The following is a 26,998-nucleotide window of genomic DNA, read 5'->3' as shown; positions in this document are numbered from 1 at the left end:
CCTTCATCAATTAAGCATAACACAGTGTATTAGGTTCGTATTAGCATTAATCATAACATTACTCAGGTTTTTAGCATTCAAATCTGAGTATACAGACTTACCTTTACAATAGAGGTTTAGTTGGATGTTGGATAAGGGACCTGACAATTGGTTTGCATGTTGGCGAAGCTGGCAGCCATAATATGTTCTGTTTTCTAAATTCTACACATAGAAATAGATATTTTCCCTCTGGCAAAGTTGAACTAGTTTTATGTGCTGGTAATATAACACCAAATAGCTACTGCTGTTCACTAAAATAAGTGTATCACCTTTGGACTCATATATTTTGTTGGCAATAAGTCTGTGATTCCCAGGACATTTTTGAAGTATTTATGAAGTGTTGCAGTAGGAAGGAATGTAAGGTCCTACCTCTGATTTTCTTCTTATTTTTTCTTTCATTCATTATGCAGCATTACTGATCTTTGATTAGCACTATCCAAGGAAACAAGTTTTTTTTTAAATAAAGGAATTTGTCTTTCTGAATTGAAGAAAAACAGATTCCTCAGATTAGGGAGTTAAGTAGTCAAAGTTAGCCTTTATGTTCATGACTTGGATCAAACAAGCAATGAAATAGAAAAAGGAACTTAATTTAAATGTACATAACCTCTGAATAACCAGTGATGTGAAGTATTACTTTACTTTCCAATGTTCTTCAGAGAATTTTGAGTAGCAATTGGTTACTTTCCTCCTTGGAGAGGACATCTGGACAGTTTATCAATAAGAAGGAATGTGGCCGTAGCAATGAAGAGTCTGTGATGTTTCCACATATGCATCAAGGGAATGTGGGTCTTCAAGATCTTCTGCAGTCATCGGCATTTCTTGGACCAAGCTCCCAGTTAGGGGTCTAAACTTAAAATTTATGGGCCGGGTGATGTTCACCATGAGCTCACACTTAACTAAACAAATTAGATGGGTTTCCATCCAGGCAGCTGTAAAGAAGCCCCGCCGTGTTCCACCTGATCTTTTACAGCTTTACATAAATCAGTACCCACTAGGCCACAGACTGCAGTCATTAAAAAGACATCATGGAAATGACATATCTACTCAGAGGAAAAGTAAAAAACATGTCTCCACCCTTTTCCTCTATCATATATGATATATATTTGGTGTGTGGTAAATATAAACGAAGTGTGATCGAAATGAACAAACGTATTAGTCAGGACGGTGTACGAATAGCCAGAAGCTTTATGAGTTATTGGAAGAGTAATGGAACATAGATCAATAAAGAGAGAAGATTTACAATTCTTGAGTTGTAGTTTTGGACTTCCAGGCTCCAAGGAAATCTATATTTGGGTGCAGAAAGTAGCTGAATTACAAGAGATCAGTGCAATGAGTAAAGAAAGAGATTTTGGAAGTGTTCTCAATCTAGTCTGGTGCAGAGAAACCCTTGCTTGATATGTGTAGACATAATAGGCCCATGAACAACTGGCTATTACTGTACAGTGTTTACTTTCTGGGAAGATGTGCTCATCTTACTTGAACATAGTAGTTATTCAATGATCTATTAGGTCAAAATGGTTTAACAGAGAAGGGTCTTCCAGTTGGGACGTTCGTCAACTAGTCAAAGCATAGAGCTGCCACAAAGAACAACTTTCACTGTGGGTGCCAGGTGTACACATCCATTACAAACAATGCCCTTTTATTTCAATCTATGTCAAATAATATTTCATTGTTTCAACTGCATGGGTAAGGCCTCATGCACACGACTGTCAGTTTTACATGGCCATTTTGCATCAGTGTGTGCATCCATTTTATGGCCGTGTGTCCGTTTTTAATGTCCGTTCTGCATCCATTTTGCATCAGTTTTTCATGTCCGTTAAAAAACGGACATGAAAAATGGATGAATTTGACCCACCCTTCTGAGAACACCCACAGGATGGTAGGCCCCCAGCAAAAATAATGTACCCCATACTGTAGGAATTTTTTTTTTTTTGCTGCCCCCAGCTTTAATAATGCCCCTATGTAGGCCCCCAGCTAAATAAATGTCCCCCCACAGTGCATATAATTTTTTTTAACCGCCCCTAACTTTAATAATGCCCACAATGTAGGGCCCCATCTTAAATAATGTCCCCCATAGTGTGTTGCTCTTTTTTTTTTTTAAGGGCCCCCAGCTTTATAATGTCCCCCATGGTTTATATAATGCCCCCATAGTGTCCCGCAGCCCAAAAAAACAACAAACCCTCACCTTATCCACTTGCTCGTGCTGCAGCAGTCTCTTCACAGAACGGGACCTGCGCGATGACCTCACTGCGCGCTCCCACGTGGTTACGTCACCAAGCAGATCGCAGGTCCTTCGGCAGGTCCTGCTCAATGAAGAGAGAAGAGACTGCCGCACCACGAGCAAGTGGATGAGGTGAGTTTTTTTTTAAACCCCTAAATGGCCTGTGTATCCGTTTTTAACGGCCGTTAGACGGGTGCACTCCTGTCAATCGGCTGTTATAAATGGTCCAATTTATTTCAACGGGGTCCGTCTGGCCGCTATTCACTGGCCGTTAAAAGAACGACCATGTAAATAGCCCCATAGACTTTCACTGGTGATAAAAATGGCCGTGGAAGCCTGCTAGTGACTGCCCCCCCCATCGCTGAATGTTTTGATCCACGCAATGGGGAGAGGCATCAGAAGCGACGCGGGTGTCGGGGAGCAAGTTAAGTATAACCTGTGTGAGGGGCCCGGGCATTTTAGAGGGCATTATAGGGGTTGGATAACCCCTTTTACTTCCTTTTTGTATGAACTTTTAGCATGACAAACAGCATCACTAGACTGTCTCAGTCAGACCATCACTCCAACCAGCGAGAGTCCCCTTGTACTGACTCAATTAGAGCATCACACATTACACTAATCGATGCAATGCTCTTTTGCAGACATTCTTATCTAGACCTATCAAGAAAACAATAGAACCGTCACACTATTATCCCAGTTTTACACCTACTATTATCATGAGGATTACCTTGTGAATAACATCTTTCCCTTAAAACTGCAGTGAACTGACAACAGATTATCAATACAGGAGGTATTATCATTTGCGCTGACAGCTACAGAAGGACAATATTTATATTTAATTTTATTGGTATGGCACTTCTGAAATGATAAAGAAAAACAACCCAAAAAAATAAAATAAAAAAATGTTTTCTATGAATACCACTTTCTGCCAGAAGTGTCCCATTAAAGAAATAAAGTGTTTTCCACTTTGGAAATGTTTTTTCCCCCTAATGTCCAGCTGTTTATGGAATTTCCCTCCTTTGGGACCTAGCAGAAATTATCTGTTAAGGAACTGCATAGAAAGCGTTACATTTCATAAAGACTGCTAGGGGATGGAACATTACACATCCTATCGAAACCTGTATTACAGCCACTTCACTTTGTTAGGAGGTACTGATTAACTTTTCACTTTTTTCATTCAGGGGCAAAAAAAAGCTGTCTACAGCTTTTACGATTTGGCTAATAAGCTAATTTGCATACTTTTCTCTCATGGACCATTTCCCAAAAATATAGGCCATTTGCAATGTGCTGATAAGAAGACAATTACTGGAAAGAAAGTATTCCTCTCCAATAACTGCCTGCTCCTCAGTGGAGGTGAAGAGCTGCATTCACATGCACTGCATCACCTACACTGTATGAGAATGCACGATGGCACCTCTACGCAGGCTGATTATCTGGAACGATTTGTTCCAGATAATTGACCCTAAAATCGAGCCATGTAAACCCATCATTAGTCTTTACACATCTACTGGATCTCCTCAATCAGGACCAACATCCCCATGAGCTGTGTCTAAGGTCTCATGCAAATGACCTATGTATTTTGCGGTCCGCAAAAAACAGATCTGCAAAAAATATGGATGATGTCAGTGTGCATTCCGTATTTTGCGGAACGGAACAGCTAGTCCCTAATAGAACAGTACTATCCTTGTCCATAATGCGGACAATAATAGGACTGTTTTTTTTGCGGACCCATTGAAATGAATGGTTCCGCATACGGTCGGCAAAAAAAATGGAATGGACACAGAAAGAAAATACGTTCGTGTTCATGAGCCCTGCTATCTCTCATGATCTATCCATACACAAGCATGCTCAGCTCAGCTGGTGAGTGGCTTACTCTCCCCAAGAAAAAAAACCTAGGGTTGTTGAAATTCAACTGCCCAATACTTAATTCCCCCACTTTTGCTGTCAGGAGAGAGTTGGGAGTCCCCCATACACCTTAGCCGCCAAAAAATTTTGAGTTTTGTATGAGATACATATAACCTGTATGGCCAGCTTAAGGTATCCTGTTTTCCGCCCCTAGCCTAGACACAAGATAAGATACGGTTGGGAATGGAAGCATACAGGTTCTCTATGGTATCATGTAGCACATTTGCCCACAGATGCTGCAGTTGGGCCTGTAGACCCTCAATGCTCTTAGGTTGCCAATACTGGCATCATAGCTGGTCCCATAAATGGTCAATTGGCAATAAATCTGATAACTGGAAATGACTAGGAAGTGTTGCAAATGGCGGAGACTTTCCTGGAAAAACCTTGCTATGGCTCACCAGATTGTCACACCAGCAGTAGGGGTAGTGTGTTGCTCCACAGCAAATGCAGAATATAAGTGCTCGCCACAATGCCTCCATATTTGTACCTGATGGTCATCGGATCCCAAACAGAACCTGGATTGTCACTAAAGATGTTACAGTTCCAGTTCATAGCAGTCCAGGTTTCTCATTCCCGACACCAATGTAAATGAAGGTGACAATGGTTCGCTGTCAATGGCAGTATACATAATGGGTACCATAGCACCTTTGGCTAAGTGCCTGGAAATGGTCTGGTCAGAGACAGAGGTGTGTAATGAAGATGCCACCGGTGTCTGGGTGGTGGTGGACAACTAAACTTTGGGAGCTGCTCGTGGTTCATGGTGGTTCAAATGATACTCTTGTTATGGCAGTTAGGCTCTATTCACACGTCCGTGATGTGTTGCGGACCCGCAAATTGCGGGTCCGCAACACACCAGCCCGTCACCCCCATTGAAATGCCTATTCTTGTCCGCAAGCTGCGGACAAGAATAGGACATGCTCTATCTTTTTGCGGAGCTGCGTACCCAAAATCGGGGGCGCGCTCCGCAATTGCGGCTGCAGACAGCACACTGTGTGCTGTCCGCATCCATTCCGTCCCCATAGAGAATGAATGGGTCCGCACACTTTCCGCAAAATTGCGGAAAGGATGCGGACCCATTTTGCGGACGTGTGAATGGAGCCTTAGGGTGTGAAACTGTCAACTGACTGGTTTGACTTTGGGCTAAACTGAATGATGTTATCCTGGCAGATCCTGGTATTTATCCTTTAACCCATATACATGGATCGCTGCAGGGGAGCCACTAGGCCGCTACCTCCTGGAGTAGTCCTAGTCTAACAGCTGACAGACAGAGGTCATAGACACTGGTGCGAAGCACCAAGGGATCAGGTAAAACTTATAATAAATAAGAGGCTGAGGTCAGGGCAGACAGGGTTCATTAGAATCCAAGAAAAAGTCCAAAGGCAGGCAGATCAGGGTCAGTGTGGTGATCAGGCGTGGGTGAGGTCTGGTGGAAGAGGGTCAAAATCCAGTAATTAGGCAAAAGTTGGTACATGCGTAGACAAACTGATTATAGCACCTTTGCAGGATCTAGCAAGGTAGTAAACCTTTTGCTCAGGTAGGAAATGAGATAAACAACACAGCATAGAAGCAACCTAGCAGATACACATACAACCAAAAAAGTGTTTAACCCTTAGAATACTGCAGAATGAGGTGAGGTCCAATGAAGAGTTCCTCCAATAGACAAACAGGACCCTAACGCCCGGGCCTGCTGCCAAAGCACTGGACCTGTAACATACATACGGTACGTAGGGTGGCCACCGATGTAACACCTCTTTACTGGTGGTCTGTATGAGCTTTCCGGAGTCTGTTTTCCATATGTGTGTACCCTCATGTAACCACTGACCCCAACAGCTCCTAACAGCTAGGTCAGAATAGCCTAGATCAGGGATCAGCAACCTTCGGCACTTCAGCTGTTGTGAAACTACAACTCCCAACATGTCCACTTGCTCAGCTATTCTCAGAAAGCCCATAGAAGATAAAAGAGCATGCTGGGAGTTGTAGTTTCATAACAGCTGGAGTGCCGAAGGTTGCTGATCCCTGGCTTAGATGGTGGGCAATATGTAGCGACGATCATCCTACTTCTCTCAGTCCTATAATGCACCCCCTCTCAAAGTCTGTCAACTGGGCAAAATATTTTTAAGTGCGTTGTAGAGGTATGTCTAGCAGTCAAAGATCTTTCCCTAATGCCTATTGCACACGACCGTATGGCTTTTTCAGTGTTTTGCGGTCCGTTTTTCACGGATCCGTTGTTCCGTTTTTTGTTTCCGTTGTGTTTCCATTTCTGTTCCGTTTTTCCGTTCCGTTTTTCCGTATGGCATATACAGTATACAGTAATTACATAGATAAAATTGGGCTGGGCATAACATTTTCAATAGATGGTTCAGCAAAAAACGGAACGGAAACGGAAGACATACGGATGCATTTCCGTATGTGTTCCGTTTTTTTTGCGGACCCATTGACTTGAATGGAGCCACGGAACGTGATTTGCGGGCAATAATAGGACATGTTCTATGTTAAAACGGAACGGAAAAACGGAAATACGGAAACGGAATGCATACGGAGTACAATCCGTTTTTTTTGCGGAACCATTGAAATGAATGGTTCCGTATACGGAACGCAAAAAACTGCCAGTAAACGGGGAAGAAAAACGGCCGTGTGCAATAGGCCTAAGAAGTACATTATCCAGAAGTAGCCTCTGATAGCCTTTATGTAGGGCATTCAAATCATTTTTTTAAAATCAGATAACGCCTTTAAGCATATAGCATATCACATTTCCTATTAGTCACGTTTCTTAACCAGCCTTTCAACACAGTTGTACAGTATACGGCAGCATGACTGAGATTCAGGAGCAATAGATGGTTAACCTCTCTTCCAGTGTTTTCATCATGCCAGACCTGGTAAGTTAATTTTGTAATTGCCCTACTAATGGTAATGGTCTTATGAGTATTAAATGACTTGCCTTATGAAAATAATTGCATTTTATTTTCTAGAGACAGTTAAAGTAAGTTTGGCATTCTTATGATTACATTCTGACTGACGGCAAAACTCCAAAGCGTATTAAAATGTAGAATTTTTGAATATCATTATTTTTTTTTTCATTAATTGCACCTTGTGTTTATTTTTCTCAAACTTTGGAAAGCATGAAGCAATTTGGAGCGTAATTATCTAAGACATAGAAATGCTTTCTGCCATAGATGGTTGAGGGTGTTGAGTGAGTTGGGCTTCTTATAGCATGGTGTAATGCTTCTTACTACGGACAGACAAAAACACAGAAATGACTGGATCCAGTATTACAGCGCATAAATGTAAACATCCAGTCTACCCTACAAACCTCATACCTTGTCTTTAAGAAAGTAGTCTGGGGAGATGTGAATCATAAACTACATTTGCCTAGCAGGATGATGCTGTGACTCGGTGATCTATAATAGCCCTATTAGGAATAGCCAAGGGATGATTTACAGAATGGCTTCTCATATGCCAAACATCATCTATCAAGAGCTGCTGTTTAGTCCCCTCATAGCAGGTGGTAATCTGGAGTAATTCGACAAGCTTCCATTCAGCCTGAACATGGCCAAAGCAGACAAAGCTGTAGTTTCAATGACACTGTATTTAAGGTCGGCAGAAACATGCACAGTCATGTGAGTTAGGCTCCATTCACACGTCCATGGTGTGTTGTGCCCCCGCAAATTGCGGATCCGCAACACACCCGCCCGGCACCCCTATAGAAATGCCTATTCTTGTCCGCAAGCTCCGGACAAGAATAGGACATGTTCTATCTTTTGCGGAGCTGCGGAACTGAAGATCGGGGCCGCGCTCCGCAAATGCGGATGCTGACAGCACACTGTGTGCTGTCCGCATCCATTCTGTCCCCATAAAAAATGAATGGGTCCGCACCCGTTCTGCAAAATTGCGGAACGGATGCGGACCCATTTGCGGACGTGTGAATGGAGCCTTAAGCAGTAGCGTTTTCCATCGTTGGGCACTTTTTAAAAAAAAAATTGAAGCTTACCCTGCTGTACCTGTTGAAAAACCCTCACCTGTGCCACTCCGTTCCAGCTCCGTGGGTGCCTGGTTGTCTTCCTTGAGTTTCCGGTTCCTGCCCTGTAAATTTCCAAATGAATGTGGTCATGTGTGCAGCTGCAGCCAATGACTGGCCTCTGCAGTGACATGTCCCCAAGGTCAAGTGCCACGTGTCATATTTACAGGCGGGTATCAGAAAACCAGCAAAGGGAGTTAGAACGGACCAGCGGGGAGCAGGTTAGCATGCTTTATAAAACAGGCACGGAAGGCTGGCCTTCAAATTTTGAAAGTGCCCAAAGGTTAAAAAATTTTTAAAAAATCACTTATATGGCTTCTCTTTAATTTCCAAAAAGCAGCAGGATGGAGGCAAAAAGAACACCTCCAGGCATCAGGTGATTATGGACCTATAAACACATTTTACAATCAGAGAGTGTGGCAGTTGCAGAGAGAGCAGAGCCTTCATCGGGCTGTTCTCGGAACTGCCTGCTCCCGGTGACCGCATGTGTTTCAGAGCAGCTCACGGCACAGGCACAGGTAAGGACTTGGGAGTGAAGATGGCAGATCGCACGTGTTCGTCGGCGGACACTGCGTACTGGCCATCACTGATGACAAAGCCCCCGTTGCTCCTAGAGGCTCATTTGCATATATTAAAACTGAATTTTTTTCAGCAATGCGGGCACATATGAACACGGGACCAACACAGATCTCTTTAGCTGCCAAGTGCACATGTAAGAGGTCAGCCGGTAAATCTGCTGACAGATGCCCTTTATTCTTATGACAGATCTGCTTTAAAGCAGTGCTCCTAAACTACAGGACCTGTATGAAAAAAGTGAATGAAATAAATGTCATCATAGATAACTGTGCAGCACGGTGGTTCAGTGGTTACCGCTGGTGCCTTGCAGCGCTGGGGTCCTAAGTTCGAATCCGACCAAGGACAACATCTGCATGGAGTTTGGATGTTCTCCCTGTGTTTGTGTGGGTTTCCCCCCATATGCTAACGACATACTTATAGGGACCTTAGATTGGGAGTCCCATTGGGGACAGCTTGATGCTAATGTCTGTGCTACATAAGTGTATGAAGTAAATATATAATTAATAGGTAAAATTACAGAAAAGATTCAAGTAATTTACAGTACTTTAAATATATCTCTGAAAGGTACAGTATTACAAAGCACAAAGTATTTGACACCAAGGACATCTCTATCAGAATCGCCCCCTGGTTAGGGCGCGGAGCCGTGGAGCATTACCCTATAGTTAAAAGTCTCAGATAAAATAGAATAGGTGGAACATTTAGAATATTTTTTTCGATGCAATATAGTGCACACGCCATTCTTACCTCGCAACTGTATTGGCGATTACTTTCAGGCTACTGGGATTACGTATCAGCTTGTCCAAGATGCTGACAATCTGCTCAAACTTTGGTCTGCTATTTCGATCCTTCTGCCAGCAGTCTAGCATGAGCTGATACAAGGCAGCTGGGCATTCCATAGGAGGTGGCAGCCGATAACCTTCATCCACTGCCTTTATTACCTGTTAATGGCAAAGGGCTTGTTAAAGGAATCCGGTTAAAAAGGAATTCAGCGCAGCCCATTAAACACAATCCAACCATTTAGAATCAGCTTTTTTGCTTTATCCGCATTTCATTTACCCATGTGATTAGTTATAATAAATATCTAAAGGGAAGGCCCACCTCTACAAATCATTATTTTTATTGTTCCAGTGCATCGATCACATCAAATGAAGAAACTTTGCATATAGTCTTCATTAAAATCTCCTCTTGTTTTGTGCTTGCAGCTCCGCCTGCAGTCTACCCATATGGCATATGGTGAGGATATGGCATAAATGTCCAATAGGTGCTGGGCCTCCAGAGTTTGCATGGCTTTCTCCATTCAGTGCTCTGGAACATCCAAAAATAGGTGAGAACGCTGGCTCAAGTGTTTTTGGAAGTCCCCCAGCAGTGAATGGAGAGGACACCGAGCAATCACCATATGTACTCCATTTACATTGGGGCTCCATTCTTGAGATAGAAACAGGTCCAAAATGTATGGAATATTCTATCGCTATGCCATAAATGTCCAGATGGAAATACCCCTTTAACACACTACAAGTCCTCTGTAGTCTGATCCCATAGTTATACTCCCTTCCATCTGTCCAATAATTCTTACTAAATAGTGATGGGTATAGTAGTTGGATGGAAAGATGCTAAATCAGACACAGAGGTCGTTAGTAGTCTTAGGCCTCTTTCACACGGGCGTCCCGGATTTGCTCCGGATGCGTCGTGTGTGCATTGCGGGAAAACCACGCGAGCAGGCACGCAATTGCAGTCAGTTTTAAATGCGATTGCGTTCCGGTGTTCAGTTTTTTTCCGAGCGAGTGCAATGCGTTTTGCACGCGCGTGAAAAAAAACTGAATGTGGTACCCAGACCCGAACCCGGACTTCTTCACTGAAATTCGGGTTTGGGTTAGGTGTTCTATTCATTTTATTATATTCCCTTAAAACATGGTTATAAGGGAAAATAATAGCATTCTTAATACAGAATGCTTACTAAAATGTGGATTGAGGGTTAAAAAATAAACAAAAATTAACTCACCTCATCCAATTGATCGCTCAGCCGGCATCGTCTTCTTTCTGGACCTGTAAAAGGACCTTTGATGACGTAATCATGCTCACCACGTCATCAAAGGTCCTTTTGCAGGTCCTGAAAGAAGAAGAAAGAAGGCTGCCAGCTGCGCGATCAATTGGATAAGGTGAGTTACATTTTTTTTCTTTTTTAACCCCTCAATCCACATTTTAGTATTATTATTTTCTTTGATAACCATGTTATAAGGGAAAATAATACAGTGAATATACTTTAATGGGGTCCGGGGTTGCTTTCATCCCTATAATCTCCTAGCAACCATGCGTGAAAATCGCACTGCATCCGCACTTGCTTGCAGACGCTATGCGATTTTCACGCAGACCCATTCATTTCTATGGGGCCTGCGTTGTGTGAAAAACGCAGAATATAGAATATGCTGCAACTTTCATGCAACGCACAAGTGATGCGTGAAAATCACCGCTCATCAGAACAGCCCCGTTGAACTGAATGGGTCCAGATTCAGTGCGGGTGCAATGCGTGAGGTGAACACATTGCACCCGCACGGAATTCTCGCCCGTGTGAAAGGGGCCTTACACCACAGTTTTGCATAGGAGCTGTAGACACAAAACAATAGATTTTTAAGAAAGACAATTTGCAAAGACGCTGCATCTTTTAAATCCAGTGCCTTGAAAAAGTATTCATACCCCTTGAACATTTTTTTACGTTACACCTTATATGTATTTTATTGGGATTTTATGTGATATACCAACACAATTCAGCAAGTATGTGTGAAGTGAAGAGAAAATGATAAACGGTTTTGAAAATTTTCAATAAATACAAATCTGGAAAGTGTGGTGTGCATTTGTCTCTACCAGCTTTGCACATCTAGAGGCTGAATTTTTTGCCCATTCTTTGTAAAAAAAAGCACAAGCTCAGATTGGATGGAGAAAGTCTGTGAACAGCAATTTTGAAATCTTGTCACAGATTTAGGTCTGGACTTTGGATCTGGACTTTGACTGGGCCATTTAACACATGAATATGCTTTGATCTGAACAATGCCAGTGTAGCTCTGGCTCTATGTTTAGGGTCGTTGTCCTGCTGGAAGGTGAACCCACTCCCCAAGTCTCAAGTCGTTTGTAGCCTCTACCATGTTTTCCTCCAGGATTGCCCTGTATTTAGCTCCATCCATATTTCCATCAACTCTGACCAGCTTCCCTGTCCCTGCTGAAGAAAAGCATCCCCACAGCATGATTCTGCCACCACCACGTTTCACAGTGGGGATGGTGTGTTCAGGGTCATGTGCAGTGTTAGTTTTCCACCACATATAGGGCCAGATTTATCATTACACTTAGGGTCCATTCACACGTCCGTTGTTTCTTTCCTGATCTGTTCCGTTTTTTGCGGAACAGATCTGGACCAGATCTGTACCCATTCATTTTCAATGGGTCCTGAAAAAAAATCAGACATTGAGCTGTCCGATTCTTTTCAGGACCCATTGAAAATGAATGGGTACAGATCTGGTCCAGATCTGTTCCGCAAAAAACGGAACAGATCAGGAAAGAAACAACGGACGTGTGAATGGACCCTTAATCTTACTCCACTTTTACACATCTCCAAAGTCACTTTTGGCTAAGTCAGATTTATTAATGGTCCTTTAATACTGTGATAAATGTGGTTTGACAATAGCAGTTTATCCTTCAGTAAGCGGCTTTACAAAAGTCGCACGTATTTACGAAAAAGTCACATTTTCTATTAAAAAGTCGCATAAGATAAGCATGGTCCTCACTGGAGTGAAATTGCGCAATTTTTTGCGACTTTTTAAATTGTCGCAATAGTAAATCTGTCTAGAGCTTCATTTACATAAGGAAACACGCCCACTTTCAGAAAACTGGCGAGCATAGCGCAGAGCCAATTAAAGTCGCACATTTTTGCGCAGTTTTAGCGATTGCGCAAAAATTTGCGACTTTTTCACTCCATTATTTTGACTTGAGCTAATGATAAATCTGGCCCATAGTGTTTTTGCATTTAAGCCAAAAAGTTCAACTGTGGTCTCATCTGACCAGAGCACCTTCTTCCACATGTTTGCTGTGTCCTTTACATGGCTTGTGGCAAACTGCAAACGGGACTTCTTATGGCTTCCTTTCAAAAATGGCTTTCTTCTTGCCTCTCTGCCATAAAGGACAGATTTGTGAAGTACATGACTAATAGTTGTCCTGTGCACAGATTCTTCCACCTGAGCTGTGGATCTCTGCAGCTTTTCTATTGTGACCATGGGCCTCTTTGGCTGCTTCTCTAATTAGTGCTCTCCTTGCCTGGACTGACAGTTTAGGTGGACAGCCATGGCTTGGTATGTTTGCAGTTGTGCCATTATCCTTCCATTTTCGGATGATGGATTGAACAGTGCTCCATGAGATGTTCAGAGCTTGGCTATTTTTTTTTATAACCTAACCCTGCTATACACTTCTCCACAACTTTACCCTTGACCTGTCCAGTGTGTTGGTTTTCATGATGCTGTTTGATCACTAATGTTTCTCTAACAAACCTCTGAGGCCTTTACAGAACAGCTGTAGTTATACTGAGAATAAATTACACATAGGTGGACTCTATCAATTAATTAGTTGACTTCTGAAGGCAATTGGTCATACTTGATTTGATTTAAGGGTATCAGACTACAGGAGGCTGAATACAAATGCATGCAACACTTTTCAGATTTTTATTAAATGTTTTGAAAACCATGCATTACTTTCTTTTCACTCCACACATACAGTACTTGCTACTTTGTGTTGATCTATCACATAAAATCCCAATAAAATACATTTAAGTTTGTGGGTGTAACGTGAACAAATGTGGAAAAGTTCAAGGAGTATAAATACTTTTTTCACTGTAATTGTAAAGGTGGACCATCTTTTTTAAATGTAGAAGATAAATTGTTGCTATATCTGTAAGAGAAGGACATTTATAGTATTCCTTCTAAAAGGTACACTCTGGTCAAATATGGATTTAATTAAAAGGCTAGGTAAACAGTTTTCAGTAATAGCTCTAAACCCATGGACCACTTAAAGCGCCCTTCAAGCGTAAAGGTTCCTCTTAGGAAAAGAAGAAAAAACATGAAGTCACTGCGTACATTTGGTATATATTCTTTGATGTCATATATGATCACTTAATTAGTCACCCAGTGTTTATAGAAGTCTATGATAATCCAGGACATTTTTAGTCGAGTGCAGAAAAGTTGAATTCCATCTATGAACAAATAATCAAAAAGTGGAAAAATGGTCTTTGAGAATATAAATACCAAATTTTTCTAATTGTTAGGGGTGATGTAAGGGTAGAAGAATGTGACAGGGCCCGAAGCTTGCAGATGAGATTGTATTTACAGTAGTTAATAGAAGATAAGGTGAATACCGTAATGGATGACTAAGCCTTAAATACAAGTGACCTTTCTGTAACCCATTACTGTACTGTCAATCCTAGTGGACAGAACTTCAAGCATATACACAGGCTCGGACTGGCCCACCGGGGAGCCGGGGAAATCCTCGGTGGGCCCTCGAACCAGCAAGTGAGCTTCCTTGCTTAGAAGCTGTCTGCGATAAGCTCCGCCCCCTGTGGACAGTAGGATGCATGCTGCCTGCGATTCATCGTAAATGAGAAGGAGGGCCCCACACCAGCGCTGATTCATGGGAACTGGCAAGTTTTGTGTAATCAACACTCCTGGTCAGTAAGGCTGTTTCCACATGATCTGATTTTCATAAAATTGCGGCAAAAAAACATGGCATTTTGCTGCGATTTTTATTTGGTTTTGTAATTGTGTCTAAATACGCAGCTTGGTTCTGTTACTTTATCTTATGCATGTAGCTTGGTTCTGTTACTGTATCTATGCATGCAGCTTGGTTCTGTTACTGTATCTATGCATGCAGCTTGGTTCTGTTACTGTATCTATGCATGCAGCTTGGTTCTGTTACTGTATCTATGCATGCAGCTTGATTCTGTTACTGTATCTATGTATGCAGCTTGGTTCTGTTACTGTATCTATGCATGTAGCTTGGTTCTGTTACTGTATCTATGCATGCAGCTTGGTTCTGTTACTGTATCTATGCATGCAGCTTGGTTCTGTTACTGTATCTATGCATGTAGCTTGGTTCTGTTACTGTATCTATGCATGCAGCTTGGTTCTGTTACTGTATCTATGCATGCAGCTTGGTTCTGTTACTGTATCTATGCATGCAGCTTGGTTCTGTTACTGTATCTATGCATGCAGCTTGGTTCTGTTACTGTATCTATGCATGCAGCTTGGTTCTGTTACTGTATCTATGCATGTAGCTTGGTTCTGTTACTGTATCTATGCATGCAGCTTGGTTCTGTTACTGTATCTATGCATGCAGCTTGGTTCTGTTACTGTATCTATGCATGCAGCTTGGTTCTGTTACTTTATCTTATGTATGTAGCTTGGTTCTGTTACTGTATCTATGCATGCAGCTTGGTTCTGTTACTGTATCTATGCATGCAGCTTGGTTCTGTTACTGTATCTATGCATGCAGCTTGATTCTGTTACTGTATCTATGTATGCAGCTTGGTTCTGTTACTGTATCTATGCATGTAGCTTGGTTCTGTTACTGTATCTATGCATGCAGCTTGGTTCTGTTACTGTATCTATGCATGTAGCTTGGTTCTGTTACTGTATCTATGCATGTAGCTTGGTTCTCTTATTGTGTCTATATACGCAGCTTGGTTCTGTTACTGTATCTATGCATGCAGCTTGATTCTGTTACTGTATCTATGCATGCAGCTTGGTTCTGTTATTGTGTCTATATACGCAGCTTGGTTCTGTTAATGTATCTATGCACGCAGCTTGGTTCTGTTACTGTATATATACACACAGCTTGGTTCTGTTACTGTATCTATACAATAGGCTTGGTTCTGTTACTGTATCTAAGTACAGAGCTTGGTATTGTTATGGTACCTAAGTACTGAGCTTGAAGGGGGTGCCTAAGTTCAATTTTTTGAGGCCAACCTACAGGGATGCTGTTAAAAAAAAACAAAAAAACAAAAAACACTTTTTGATCCAGCACCAATACTCTGTTCTCTCTGCCAGGCTGCACCCGGGACATAATGTTTTGGCTTGGCTGCCGTGATAAAATGCATGTGTACCGCACCGGATTGCTGTAAGTAATCACTGGCTTCAGTGGTGTACAGCACCAAGGCCAGTGATTAGCTGCAGTGGTCATGTGCGCTATTACACTACAGCTTCCTATATAAAGGATTATTTTAAAGGATGTTGATGCAAATCGGAAAACCCCCTTAAGCGTCAATATTTGCATGAAACTATAGGGTGGGCCCTTAGAGTCACTTCTACTGGTGGGCCCTTGGCACTTCAGTCCGACACTGTATATACAGTAAAGTTCCTTTAGTCTGGCACCTTTTTAATTTTGGTTAGGAAATCTTGACAGTCCAGAATGCAATAAAAATAATGCCATGCCAGATTATTTAAAGATGTTGACCAAATTAATCTAAAAGAACAATGTACTCACCTCTTCAATCCCCTGCCGATCCAGTACAGATGTTCTGGTGTTCCCCTTCCTTAGAAGCTGCCACTTATGATGGACTGTACAAGCACATGTCTGCTGCAGCCAATTAGTGACCTCAGCAGTCACATGCCATATTTACTGTACTGGTATCGCGGAGCAGCGATACCAGTAGTATGGCATGTGTCCACTGATATTCCGGTAACTGTCTCTATATACAGGGAGTGCAGAATTATTAGGCAAGTTGTATTTTTGAGGATTAATTTTATTATTGAACAACAACCATGTTCTCAATGAACCCAAAAAACTCATTAATATCAAAGCTGAATATTTTTGGAAGTAGTTTTTAGTTTGTTTTTAGTTTTAGCTATTTTAGGGGGATATCTGTGTGTGCAGGTGACTATTACTGTGCATAATTATTAGGCAACTTAACAAAAAACAAATATATACCCATTTCAATTATTTATTTTTACCAGTGAAACCAATATAACATCTCAACATTCACAAATATACATTTCTGACATTCAAAAACAAAACAAAAACAAATCAGTGACCAATATAGCCACCTTTCTTTGCAAAGACACTCAAAAACCTGCCATCCATGGATTCTGTCAGTGTTTTGATCTGTTCACCATCAACATTGCGTGCAGCAGCAACCACAGCCTCCCAGACACTGTTCAGAGAGGTGTACTGTTTTCCCTCCTTGTAAATCTCACATTTGATGATGGACCACAGGTTCTCAATGGGGTTCAGATCAGGTGAACAAGGAGGCCCTTTCTTGCCAGCCACGCTGTGGAGTACTTGGACGCGTGTGATGGAGCATTGTCCTGCATGAAAATCCTGTTTTTCTTGAAGGATGCAGACTTCTTCCTGTACCACTGCTTGAAGAAGGTGTCTTCCAGAAACTGGCAGTAGGACTGGGAGTTGAGCTTGACTCCATCCTCAACCCGAAAAGGCCCCACAAGCTCATCTTTGATGATACCAGCCCAAACCAGTACATCACCTCCACCTTGCTGGCATCTGAGTCAGACTGGAGCTCTCTGCTCTTTACCAATCCAGCCACGGGCCCATCCATCTGGCCCATCAAGACTCACTCTCATTTCATCAGTCCATAAAACCTTAGAAAAATCAGTCTTGAGATATTTCTTGGCCCAGTCTTGACGTTTCAGTTTGTGTGTCTTGTTCAGTGGTGGTCGTCTTTCAGCCTTTCTTACCTTGGCCATGTCTCTGAGTATTGCACACCTTGTGCTTTTGGGCACTCCAGTGATGTTGCAGCTCTGAAATATGGCCAAACTGGTGGCAAGTGGCATCTTGGCAGCTGCACGCTTGACTTTTCTCAGTTCATGGGCAGTTATTTTGCGCCTTGGTTTTTCCACACGCTTCTTGCGACCCTGTTGACTATTTTGAATGAAACGCTTGATTGTTCGATGATCACGCTTCAGAAGCTTTGCAATTTTTAAGAGTGCTGCATCCCTCTGCAAGATATCTCACTATTTTTGACTTTTCTGAGCCTGTCAAGTCCTTCTTTTGACCCATTTTGCCAAAGCAAAGGAAGTTGCCTAATAATTATGCACACCTAATATAGGGTGTTGATGTCATTAGACCACACCCCTTCTCATTACAGAGATGCACATTACCTAATATGCTTAATTGGTAGTAGGCTTTCGAGCCTATACAGCTTGGAGTAAGACAACATGCATAAAGAGGATGATGTGGTCAAAATACTCATTTGCCTAATAATTCTGCACGCAGTGTACAGTAGAACAGCTTCTCATTGCGTCCCTGCATTGACAATTCTGAGCGCTTAGGGTACTTTCACACTTGCGTCTTTTTTACCGGCATAGAGTTCCGTCACAGGCGCTCTATACCGGAAAAGAACTGATCAGGCATATCCCCATGCATTCTGAATTGAGAGTAATCCGTTCAGTTTGCATCAGGATGTCTTCAGTTCAGTCGTTTTGACTGATCAGGCAAAAGAGAAAACCGCAGCATGCTACGGTTTTATCTCCGGCGAAAAAAACTGAAGACTTGCCTGAATGCCGGATCCGGCATTTTTTCCCATAGGAATGTATTAGTGCCAGAATACCGGAATGCCGGATCCGTCCTTCCGGTATGCGCATGCGCAGACTGAAAAAAAGGTGAAAAAATAAATGCCGGATCCGTTTTTGCCGGATGACACCGGAAAGACGGATCCGGCATTTCAATGCATTTTTTCGACTGATCAGGCATTTTTAAGACTGATCAGGATCCTGATCAGTCTTACTAATGCCATCAGTTAGCATACATTTTGCCTGATCCGGCAGGCAGTTCCGGCGACGGAACTGCCTGCCGGATCTCTCTGCCGCAAGTGTGAAAGTAGCCTTACTGGACACTGCAGGATTGTTCACTGTCAGTGCCGGCCGCGCAGATCAGTGTGAAACAGCAGGGAGATGAACATATATTAAGGCTATATACACTGCTCAAAAAAATAAAGGGAACACTTAAACAACACAATGTAACTCCAAGTCAATCACACTTCTGTGAAATCAAAGTGTCCACTTAGGAAGCAACACTGAGTGACAATCAATTTCACATGCTGTTGTGAAAATGGGATAGACAACAGGTGGAAATTATAGGCAATTAGCAAGACACCCCCAATAAAGAAGTGGTTCTGCAGGTGGTGATCACAGACCACTTCTCAGTTCCTATGCTTCCTGGCTGATGTTTTGGTCACTTTTGAATGCTGGCGGTGCTTTCACTCTAGTGGTAGCATGAGACGGAGTCTACAACCCACACAAGTGGCTCAGGTAGTGCAGCTTATCCAGGATGGCACATCAATGCGAGCTGTGGCAAGAAGGTTTGCTGTGTCTGTCAGCGTAGTGTCCAGAGCATGGAGGCGCTACCAGAAGACAGGCCAGTACATCAGGAGACGTGGAGGAGGCCGTAGGAGGGCAACAACCCAGCAGCAGGACCGCTACCTCCGCCTTTGTGCAAGGAGGAACAGGAGGAGTACTGCCAGAGCCTTGCAAAATGACCTCCAGCAGGCCACAAATGTGCATGTGTCTGCTCAAACGGTCAGAAACAGACTCCATGTGCAGGACGTTTGGCATTTGCCAGAGAACACCAAGATTGACAAATTCGCCACTGGCGCCCTGTGCTCTTCACAGATGAAAGCAGGTTCACACTGAGCATATGTGACAGACGTGACAGAGTCTGGAGACTCCGTGGAGAACGTTCTGCTGCCTGCAACATCCTCCAGCATGACCGGTTTGGCATTGGGTCAGTAATGGTGTGTTGTGGCATTTCTTTGGAGGGCCGCACAGCCCTCCATGTGCTCGCCAGAGGTAGCCTGACTGCCATTAGGTACCGAGATGAGATCCTCAGACACCTTGTGAGACCATATGCTGGTGCGGTTGGCCCTGGGTTCCTCCTAATGCAAGACAATGCTAGACCTCATGTGGCTGAAGTGTGTCAGCAGTTCCTGCAAGACGAATGCATTGATGCTATGGACTGGCCCGCCCGTTCCCCAGACCTGAATCCAATTGAGCACATCTGGGACATCATGTCTCGCTCTATCCACCAACGTCACGTTGCACCACAGACTGTCCAGGAGTTGGCAAATGCTTTAGTCCAGGTCTGGGAGGAGATCCCTTAGGAGACCGTCCACCACCTCATCAGGAGCATGCACAGGCATTGTAGGGAGGTCATACAGGCAAGTGGAGGCCACACACACTACTGAGCTTCATTTTGACTTGTTTTAAGGACATTACATCAAAGTTGGATCAGCCTGTAGTGTGTTTTTCCACTTTAATTTTGAGGGTGACTCCAAATCCAGACCTCCATGGGTTGAAAAATTTGATTTCCATTTTAAATTTTTGTGTGATTTTGTTGTCAGCACATTCAACTATGTAAAGAACAAAGTATTTCAGAAGAATATTTAATTAATTCAGATCTAGGATGTGTTATTTTTGTGTTCCCTTTATTTTTTTGAGCAGTGTATATTAATATACTGTACAGTATATGAGGGAGCAGTCAGGGCAGCAGCTAGGACGGCCAGTACTGCACGGTACTGTACTAGGAAGAGGGATGTTCCTTAGCAATGTTCATTTAGAGCCTGCTGCTAAGGGACATTTCTGGGCAACTTTTCTACTTTTCTACTATAAATGTACAACTTCACTAAATAAACTATATAAAAAAAATGACCCTGCACATTCACACGTCCATTCACAATTTAGCGGAACAGGTGCGGACCCATTTATTTTCAATGGGGCCGGAATGTGCTGTCCGCATCCGCATTTCCGGATCCGCACTTCCGTTCCGCTAAAACATAGAACATGTCCTATTCTTGTCCGCAATTGCGGACAAGAAAAGGCATTTTCTATGTGAGTGCCGGCGAAGTGCGGTCCGCAAAATGCGGAACGCACATTGACGGTGTCCGTGTTTTGCGGATCCGCAAAACACATACGGATGTGTGAATGGACCCTAAATGAGGCTTTACACTTTAAGGCCTCCTTCACATGACCGTATTGCTTTTCCAATATTTTGGGGTCCGCAAAAAATGGATCCGCAAAATATAGGGATGAAATCCGTGTGCATTCCGTTTTTTGCCGAACGGGACATCTGACCCCTAATAGGACAGTAGTATCCTTGTCCGTTATGTGGACAATAATAGGACATGTTCTATCTTTGAACGGAACGAAAAAATACGGAAACGTAAGACATACGGAGTACCTTCAGTTTTTTTTGCAGATCCATTGAAATGAACGGTCTGTATACGGAATGCAAAAAGTGGAACGGAAACAAAAAACGTTTGTGTGCAGGAGGCCTAACTCCTTTGCGATTCCTGCCGTACATGTATGGCAGAAGTCGCATCTTTAAACATGGTGCCTGCTCACATATGCCAGGTGGCAGCACTGTATTGGTATATTCGAAATGAAGTGTTCAATGATGGCTAAATAGCCATCAAAGAACACAATGGGTGACTTAAAAAACAAGCAAAAATACGTTTTTTTAAAATATAAAAAAAAATTATTATAAAAGTTCAAATCACCCCCTTTCCCCAAAATAAAAATATTTAACCAATAAAAAAAAAATACACATCATGGGTATCCCCGTGTGTGACAATGCCAGTACTTTTAAAACATAATATTTATCCCAGAAAGGGAATGCTGTAACAGAAAACAAATGACAAATTCGACGATTTTGTCACTTCAACTCCCCAATTTTTTTTTAAAAAAGTGATCAAAATGTGATACATACTTCAAAATTGTGTCACTGAAAAGTACTGACTGCCCCGCAAAAAATGAGGTCTCATACAGCTACGTGCGTATACAGTAACTATAAAAAAAAGTTATAGGGGTCAGAATAAGGTGAAGAAATTTATTTTTTTAAGGTTTTTGTTTTTTTCAGTATTAAACCGCAAGAAAAATCATACAAGTGTGGTATCTTTGTAATTTTACCGACATGGAGAATGAAGGTAACAGGTCAATTTTACTGCATAGTGAACGCAGTAAGAAAAAAACCCAAAAACTGTGGCAGAATGGCGGTTTTTTTTTATTCCACCCCATTTGGAATTTTTTCCTGCTTCCCACCACATTGTATGCAACCGTATATGGTGCCGTTAGAAAGTACAACTTGTCCCGCAAAAAATAAGCCCTGATTAAGGCCGAATGCACACGGCCGTTGTTTACGGCCGTGAGCGGTCCGTGGTGCCGCGGCCTGGATTCCAGCTGAGAGCAGGAGCGCACGGCGTCATTGGTTGCTATGACGCCGTGCGCTCCATGCTGCCGACACAGTACAGTAATACACTGGTATAGATCACGGCCGTGAACAACGGCCGTGTGCATTCGGCCTAAGGCTATGTGAACAGTAAAATAAAGTTATGACTCTGGGAAGGCGGGGAGTGAAAAAACGAAAATGCAAAAACAGGTTTGAACCCTTTGGAAAGACAGCTAAAATCTGAATTGACACCGTGTGAGATATCTTACCAACTGTGGAAAAGGGCGTTTATTATGAAACAAATCCCAGAACATTTTATGATAGCCACTGCTTGTCATTTTTTCCAACATACTGCATAGAGACCTCCATTTTATTAGCTATACATTCCCTAAATAAGGCTACTTTCACACTAGCGTTATTATTTTCCGGTAGAGATTCGTCATAGGGTCTTAATACCTGAAAAAAACCGCTTCCGTTTTGACCCCATTCATTGTCAATGGGGACAAAACGTGACTGAACAGAACAGAACGCTCCAAAATGCATTCCGTTCTCATACCGGAGAGTAAACCGCAGCATGTTGTGGTTTCCTTTCCGTCCTGGGATGTGGAGCAAGACCCACAATGCAAGTCAATGGGGACGGATCCGTTTCTCTGACACAATATGACACAATAGAAAACGGATCCGTCCCCCATTGACTTTCAATAGAGTTCATGACAATTAAAAGATAATACAATCGGATTCGTTCATAACGGATACAGATGGTTGTATTATTAGTAACGGAAGCGTTTTTGCTGAACCCTGCCGGATCCAGCAAAACGCTAGTGTGAAAATAGCCTAAGGACCCTTCTACATAGGCTGATAGACCAGGCCATGATCAGGCGTGAACGTTCGCAATCATTGCCCGCTCGTTACCTGCATTTACATGCAGCAATGATCAATAATGATGAGGATGAACGATCGCGACAGTTTCCTTGCTTGTCAGCAGCACATCCCTGATTAGGGTGCATTCACACGACCCTATGTATTTTTGCGGTCCAAAAAAAGCGCAGACCACTAAAAATACAGATGATGTCCGTGTGATGTCCATGCTGCATGTGGTTTTTTTTCCGGATCCATTGTAACAATGCCTGTTCTTGTCTGCAAAACGGACAAGAATAGGACATGTTCTATTTTTTTTTTTTTGCAGGGCTGCGGAACAGACACATAGACGGTGTGCTGTCCGTGTTTTTGGCGACCCCATTAATGGCTCCTCATCCTGATGCAGAGAATAAATACGGTCGTGTGAATGAGGCCTTACACGGAGCCATGTACTGCTGACAAACGTGCAGTTTAGGTTCTGCATGAAAGATGTGATCATCCGATGAGTTCATTTTTCAGGTGACTGTGGAAAAAAAATATATTTATACCTCATTAGTCAGTAAATAGAAGATTCCTCAGTGGTTGTCCCTACTGTTGAGCGCACCAAAGTCCACGAAGTGGACTTCGATCCAAATTTCTGAATAACTTTGATCCGCCACGAAGCCGAATTTCCTTGTGTTTCATGGTAGTGAATCGATTTTACCTGAAATAGTGTAAAAAAATAAAATAAAATCATACTCACCTCATCCTTTTGCACGCGACAGGTCGGCGGCTCCCATCTTGCTTGAAGATCTTGCATGAAATCCCGTGTGCAGTGAATCAGGTGAGTATGATTTTTTCAGTTTTTTATTCTACATTCTGTATTATTGTTTTTTTTACACTATTTCAGGTTAAGTAGATTCGCTACTGTGAAGCATGAGGAAATTCGGCTTTGCAGAGATTCAAATTTATCCTGAAATTCGGATTGAAGTCCAGATCCTCCAGGTGTCATTATGTTTCATATGTCTTTCATACCCTAAATCCATCATATTTACAACTGTGAGATTCTAGATTTTATTCCTATCTACACTGTAGAGGCCAGGCCCGCATTGCTGGATGACATCGGACCGGGCACAGGTGAGTATCTTCACATTATGGGGGTACACAGCATGTGGCACTATCTTCAGGGGGCAAAAAGTGTGGCACTGTTTATAAGAGGCACAGAGAGTGACACAGGGGGCACAGAGAGTGACACAGGGGGCACAGAATAGGTGGCACTATTTTTATAGGCCTGTACGTACTTGCTGCTTTAATTTCAGGGGGCATAATATGTGACATGATTGTATTTAGAGGCACAGTGTATGTAACTAAGAGGAGAATATGTTAGTATATATCTACTATACAATATATCTAATACTATATTCAGTATATTTCTTATATATGCAGTACCCCAGAATAGGATACTTGCAAAATTGTTTATTGATACTTATGTTATTTGGTTCTATACAATGTCAAGGTGTGTTGTCTTGTACCCATATAGTTATGTATGGATTGGTCAGGGTTAACAAATGGACCTAGGTTTGCCCCCACTTCAGTGTAGTGTTAGCTGAGGAAGAGTGAGAAGCTACATGTGCTCACTCCTCAGAAGACTAGGCCTAAGCCCCAGAGAATCACTGTCTCTGAGATATTTGCATCAAAACAGCAAAATCAGTAACACATCAACAGCAAAATAGTCCCATCATGGAAACCCTTAGATGCCACGTTCATTGCTGATCGCGGCATCTGAGGCTACCATTTAGGCATTTCAGGGGTTAATTAGGGTAAAATAAATAAATAGTCACCTCATCAATCTAATCTTGAAGAGGCCATTGCGGCCATCTTGATTGAAGACACTGCTTGAAATCTCGCGTGGTGACGTGATGACGTCATCACACTGGCCGGCATGGTAACGTCATACGTCACCACGTGAGAGATATTGCATGGTATCTTCAATCAAGATAGCTGCGGCGGCCTCTTCACACACAAATGGATGAGGTGAGTATGTATTTTTTTTTGTTTTTACCGCTATTTCAGAGAAAATTGATTCGTTACCACGAAGAGCTAGGAAATTTGGCTTTGCAGCAAATAGAATTTTTCCTGAAATTCAGATCAAATTCAATTTATTTGACTACAATTCACTCAACACCAATTATAATCTATGAACCATATGGAATCTGTCACGTTACTCCCCTTGAGGGCACCATACACTGATGACAGAGACTGGAGTAACATCAGCTAAAAGGTTACCTGACGATGGGAGATGCAGCTGGCAGATTACTCATCACTATGGACAAGACTACAAACCTGAGGGCTCATGCACATGACCGTATGCGTTTTGCTGTCCGCAAAACACGGATCCGCAAAAAAAAAGGGATGACATCCTTGTGACATCCGTATTGCATCCGTTTTTTTTGCGGATCCATTGTAAAAATGCCTGTGTTTGTCCGCAAAATGGACAAGAATAGGACATGTTCTATTTTTTTGTGGAACGGACATGTCCTTTCATTTTTTTTTGCGGATCCATTGAAATGAATGGTTCCGCATACGGACCTGTAAAAAAAAACGCAACGGAAACGGAAAAGATATAAGTTCGTGTGCGTGAGCCCTAACCCTAAGTCATGCACATGGGTTCGCAATATACGGGCACCGGCCGTATGTGCAATCGTATTAGGGATGCGGACCCATTCACTTGAATGGGTCGGCAAACCGGAAGGTGCTGAATGTAGGCACGGAACCCATAAGGAAACACTACGAAGTGCTTCCGTGGGTTTTCTGTCTGTGCCTCCGTACTGCAAAAAAATAGTGCATGCACTACTTTTTGGCAATGCGGACTGTCGGATGCGGATTGCGGACCCCATTCAAGTGAATGGGTCCGTGTCCACAGCATGGGCACCAGCCAACAATAGACATGTGCATGAGGCCTAAGCTTTATCGACAATATGCTGAAGAGCCTCTGACCATCATACGGTTGCCAGATCGTCCCGATTTAATTATTTATTTTTTTGGTCATGGACAAGAATGGGAGCATCATAGCAATATTGGAGGCAAATTGACCTCTGCTCCAGCGCCGTAACGCCTGACGCTTCCTGCCAGACCAGAAGTGAGCAGCAGCAGTAATGTTCTGCCTGTTTTTGCACACATTATTGCTAGGATCACCGGTCTGGGAGTTTTGAAAGGTGAGTTTCTTATTTTTTTTCCAATTAATAATTAATTAATTTATATAATATTTTTTATTTTTTTTGAAGATTTTTTTAACATACTGCTGCCTGAGATTTGTTTTTTAATTATGTCGGACCAACCCCTTTAAGCACCAGTCGAGTCCTATGCAAGTAAACTGCAACACGCATTTTGCTACACGTTAAAATTACAGCGGCATACTGTACATTCACAAAAAACGGACACTCATATATTCACACACACACTTATATGTTCATGTTTACACACATGTACAGACATATACAGACTTCTGCTACACCAATCTTCTATGATCATGATTTATGATTCGAGTCCATAACTGTATGGAAAACCAGTAATTGGCTCCAAAGCCCAAAATGTCATCTCAAGTTTTAAGAAAAATAAGCAGATAATCAAGACATCTAAAGCAAGTCCTTAAGTAAAACAGACCGGAAAAGATTCTGGAAGCTGAAATGACTTTCTATGGTGATGGCCGGAGCTTCTTCAAAGTATTGCCTAGTACAGTGGTGGCGAACTGTGCTCAGAGCCCTCTCTGCGGGCACGTGGCTCTGTGAGGGCCATACTTAAGCTTGCCATCTGTGCACTATCACTAATGAGCTCTTCCATTGTGGAGCGCTCATTAGTACAGCCTTTACCCCCCCCCCCCCATTCTGCTTGTGTTAAAAAAAAAAATCAATCAATAAATCTCACCTCATCCAATTGATCTTGTCGCTGTGAACCCTCGCTGCTCACTGGATGCGCAGGACAGGACCTGCGCTCCAGCTTGATGATGATGTTTTGCAGCATTGACTGGAAGCAGCAGGACCTGCAAAACATCATCACGCTGGAGAGCAGGTCCTGTCCTACGCATCCAGTGAGCAGCGAGTGTTCACCATGGCGCAATCAAATGGATGAGGTGAGTTTTATATATATATATATATTTATTTTTTTTTGCACAGGAAGAGTGGGGAAGGGGGCATTAATAATAT

The 26,998-nt window shown here is 42.6% G+C and overlaps 1 protein-coding gene across 2 annotated transcripts in view; it reads right to left on the bottom strand.

Moving 5' to 3' along the window:
- Nucleotides 1–26,998, bottom strand: part of EPHA3 (EPH receptor A3) — a 371,911-nt gene that overhangs the window by 12,798 nt on the left and 332,115 nt on the right. For both annotated transcript variants that reach the window (XM_040423262.1, XM_040423263.1), the window contains exon 15: nt 9,501–9,694. In XM_040423262.1, coding sequence (XP_040279196.1) covers nt 9,501–9,694 — 194 coding nt within the window. The remainder of the gene's footprint in view (nt 1–9,500; nt 9,695–26,998) is intronic.

Source organism: Bufo bufo, chromosome 3 (assembly GCF_905171765.1).
Source record: "Bufo bufo chromosome 3, aBufBuf1.1, whole genome shotgun sequence".
Taxonomy (NCBI): Eukaryota; Metazoa; Chordata; class Amphibia; order Anura; family Bufonidae; genus Bufo; species Bufo bufo.
Note: the sequence above shows the minus strand (reverse complement) of the source record. Positions and strands in the feature narration are given on the sequence as shown.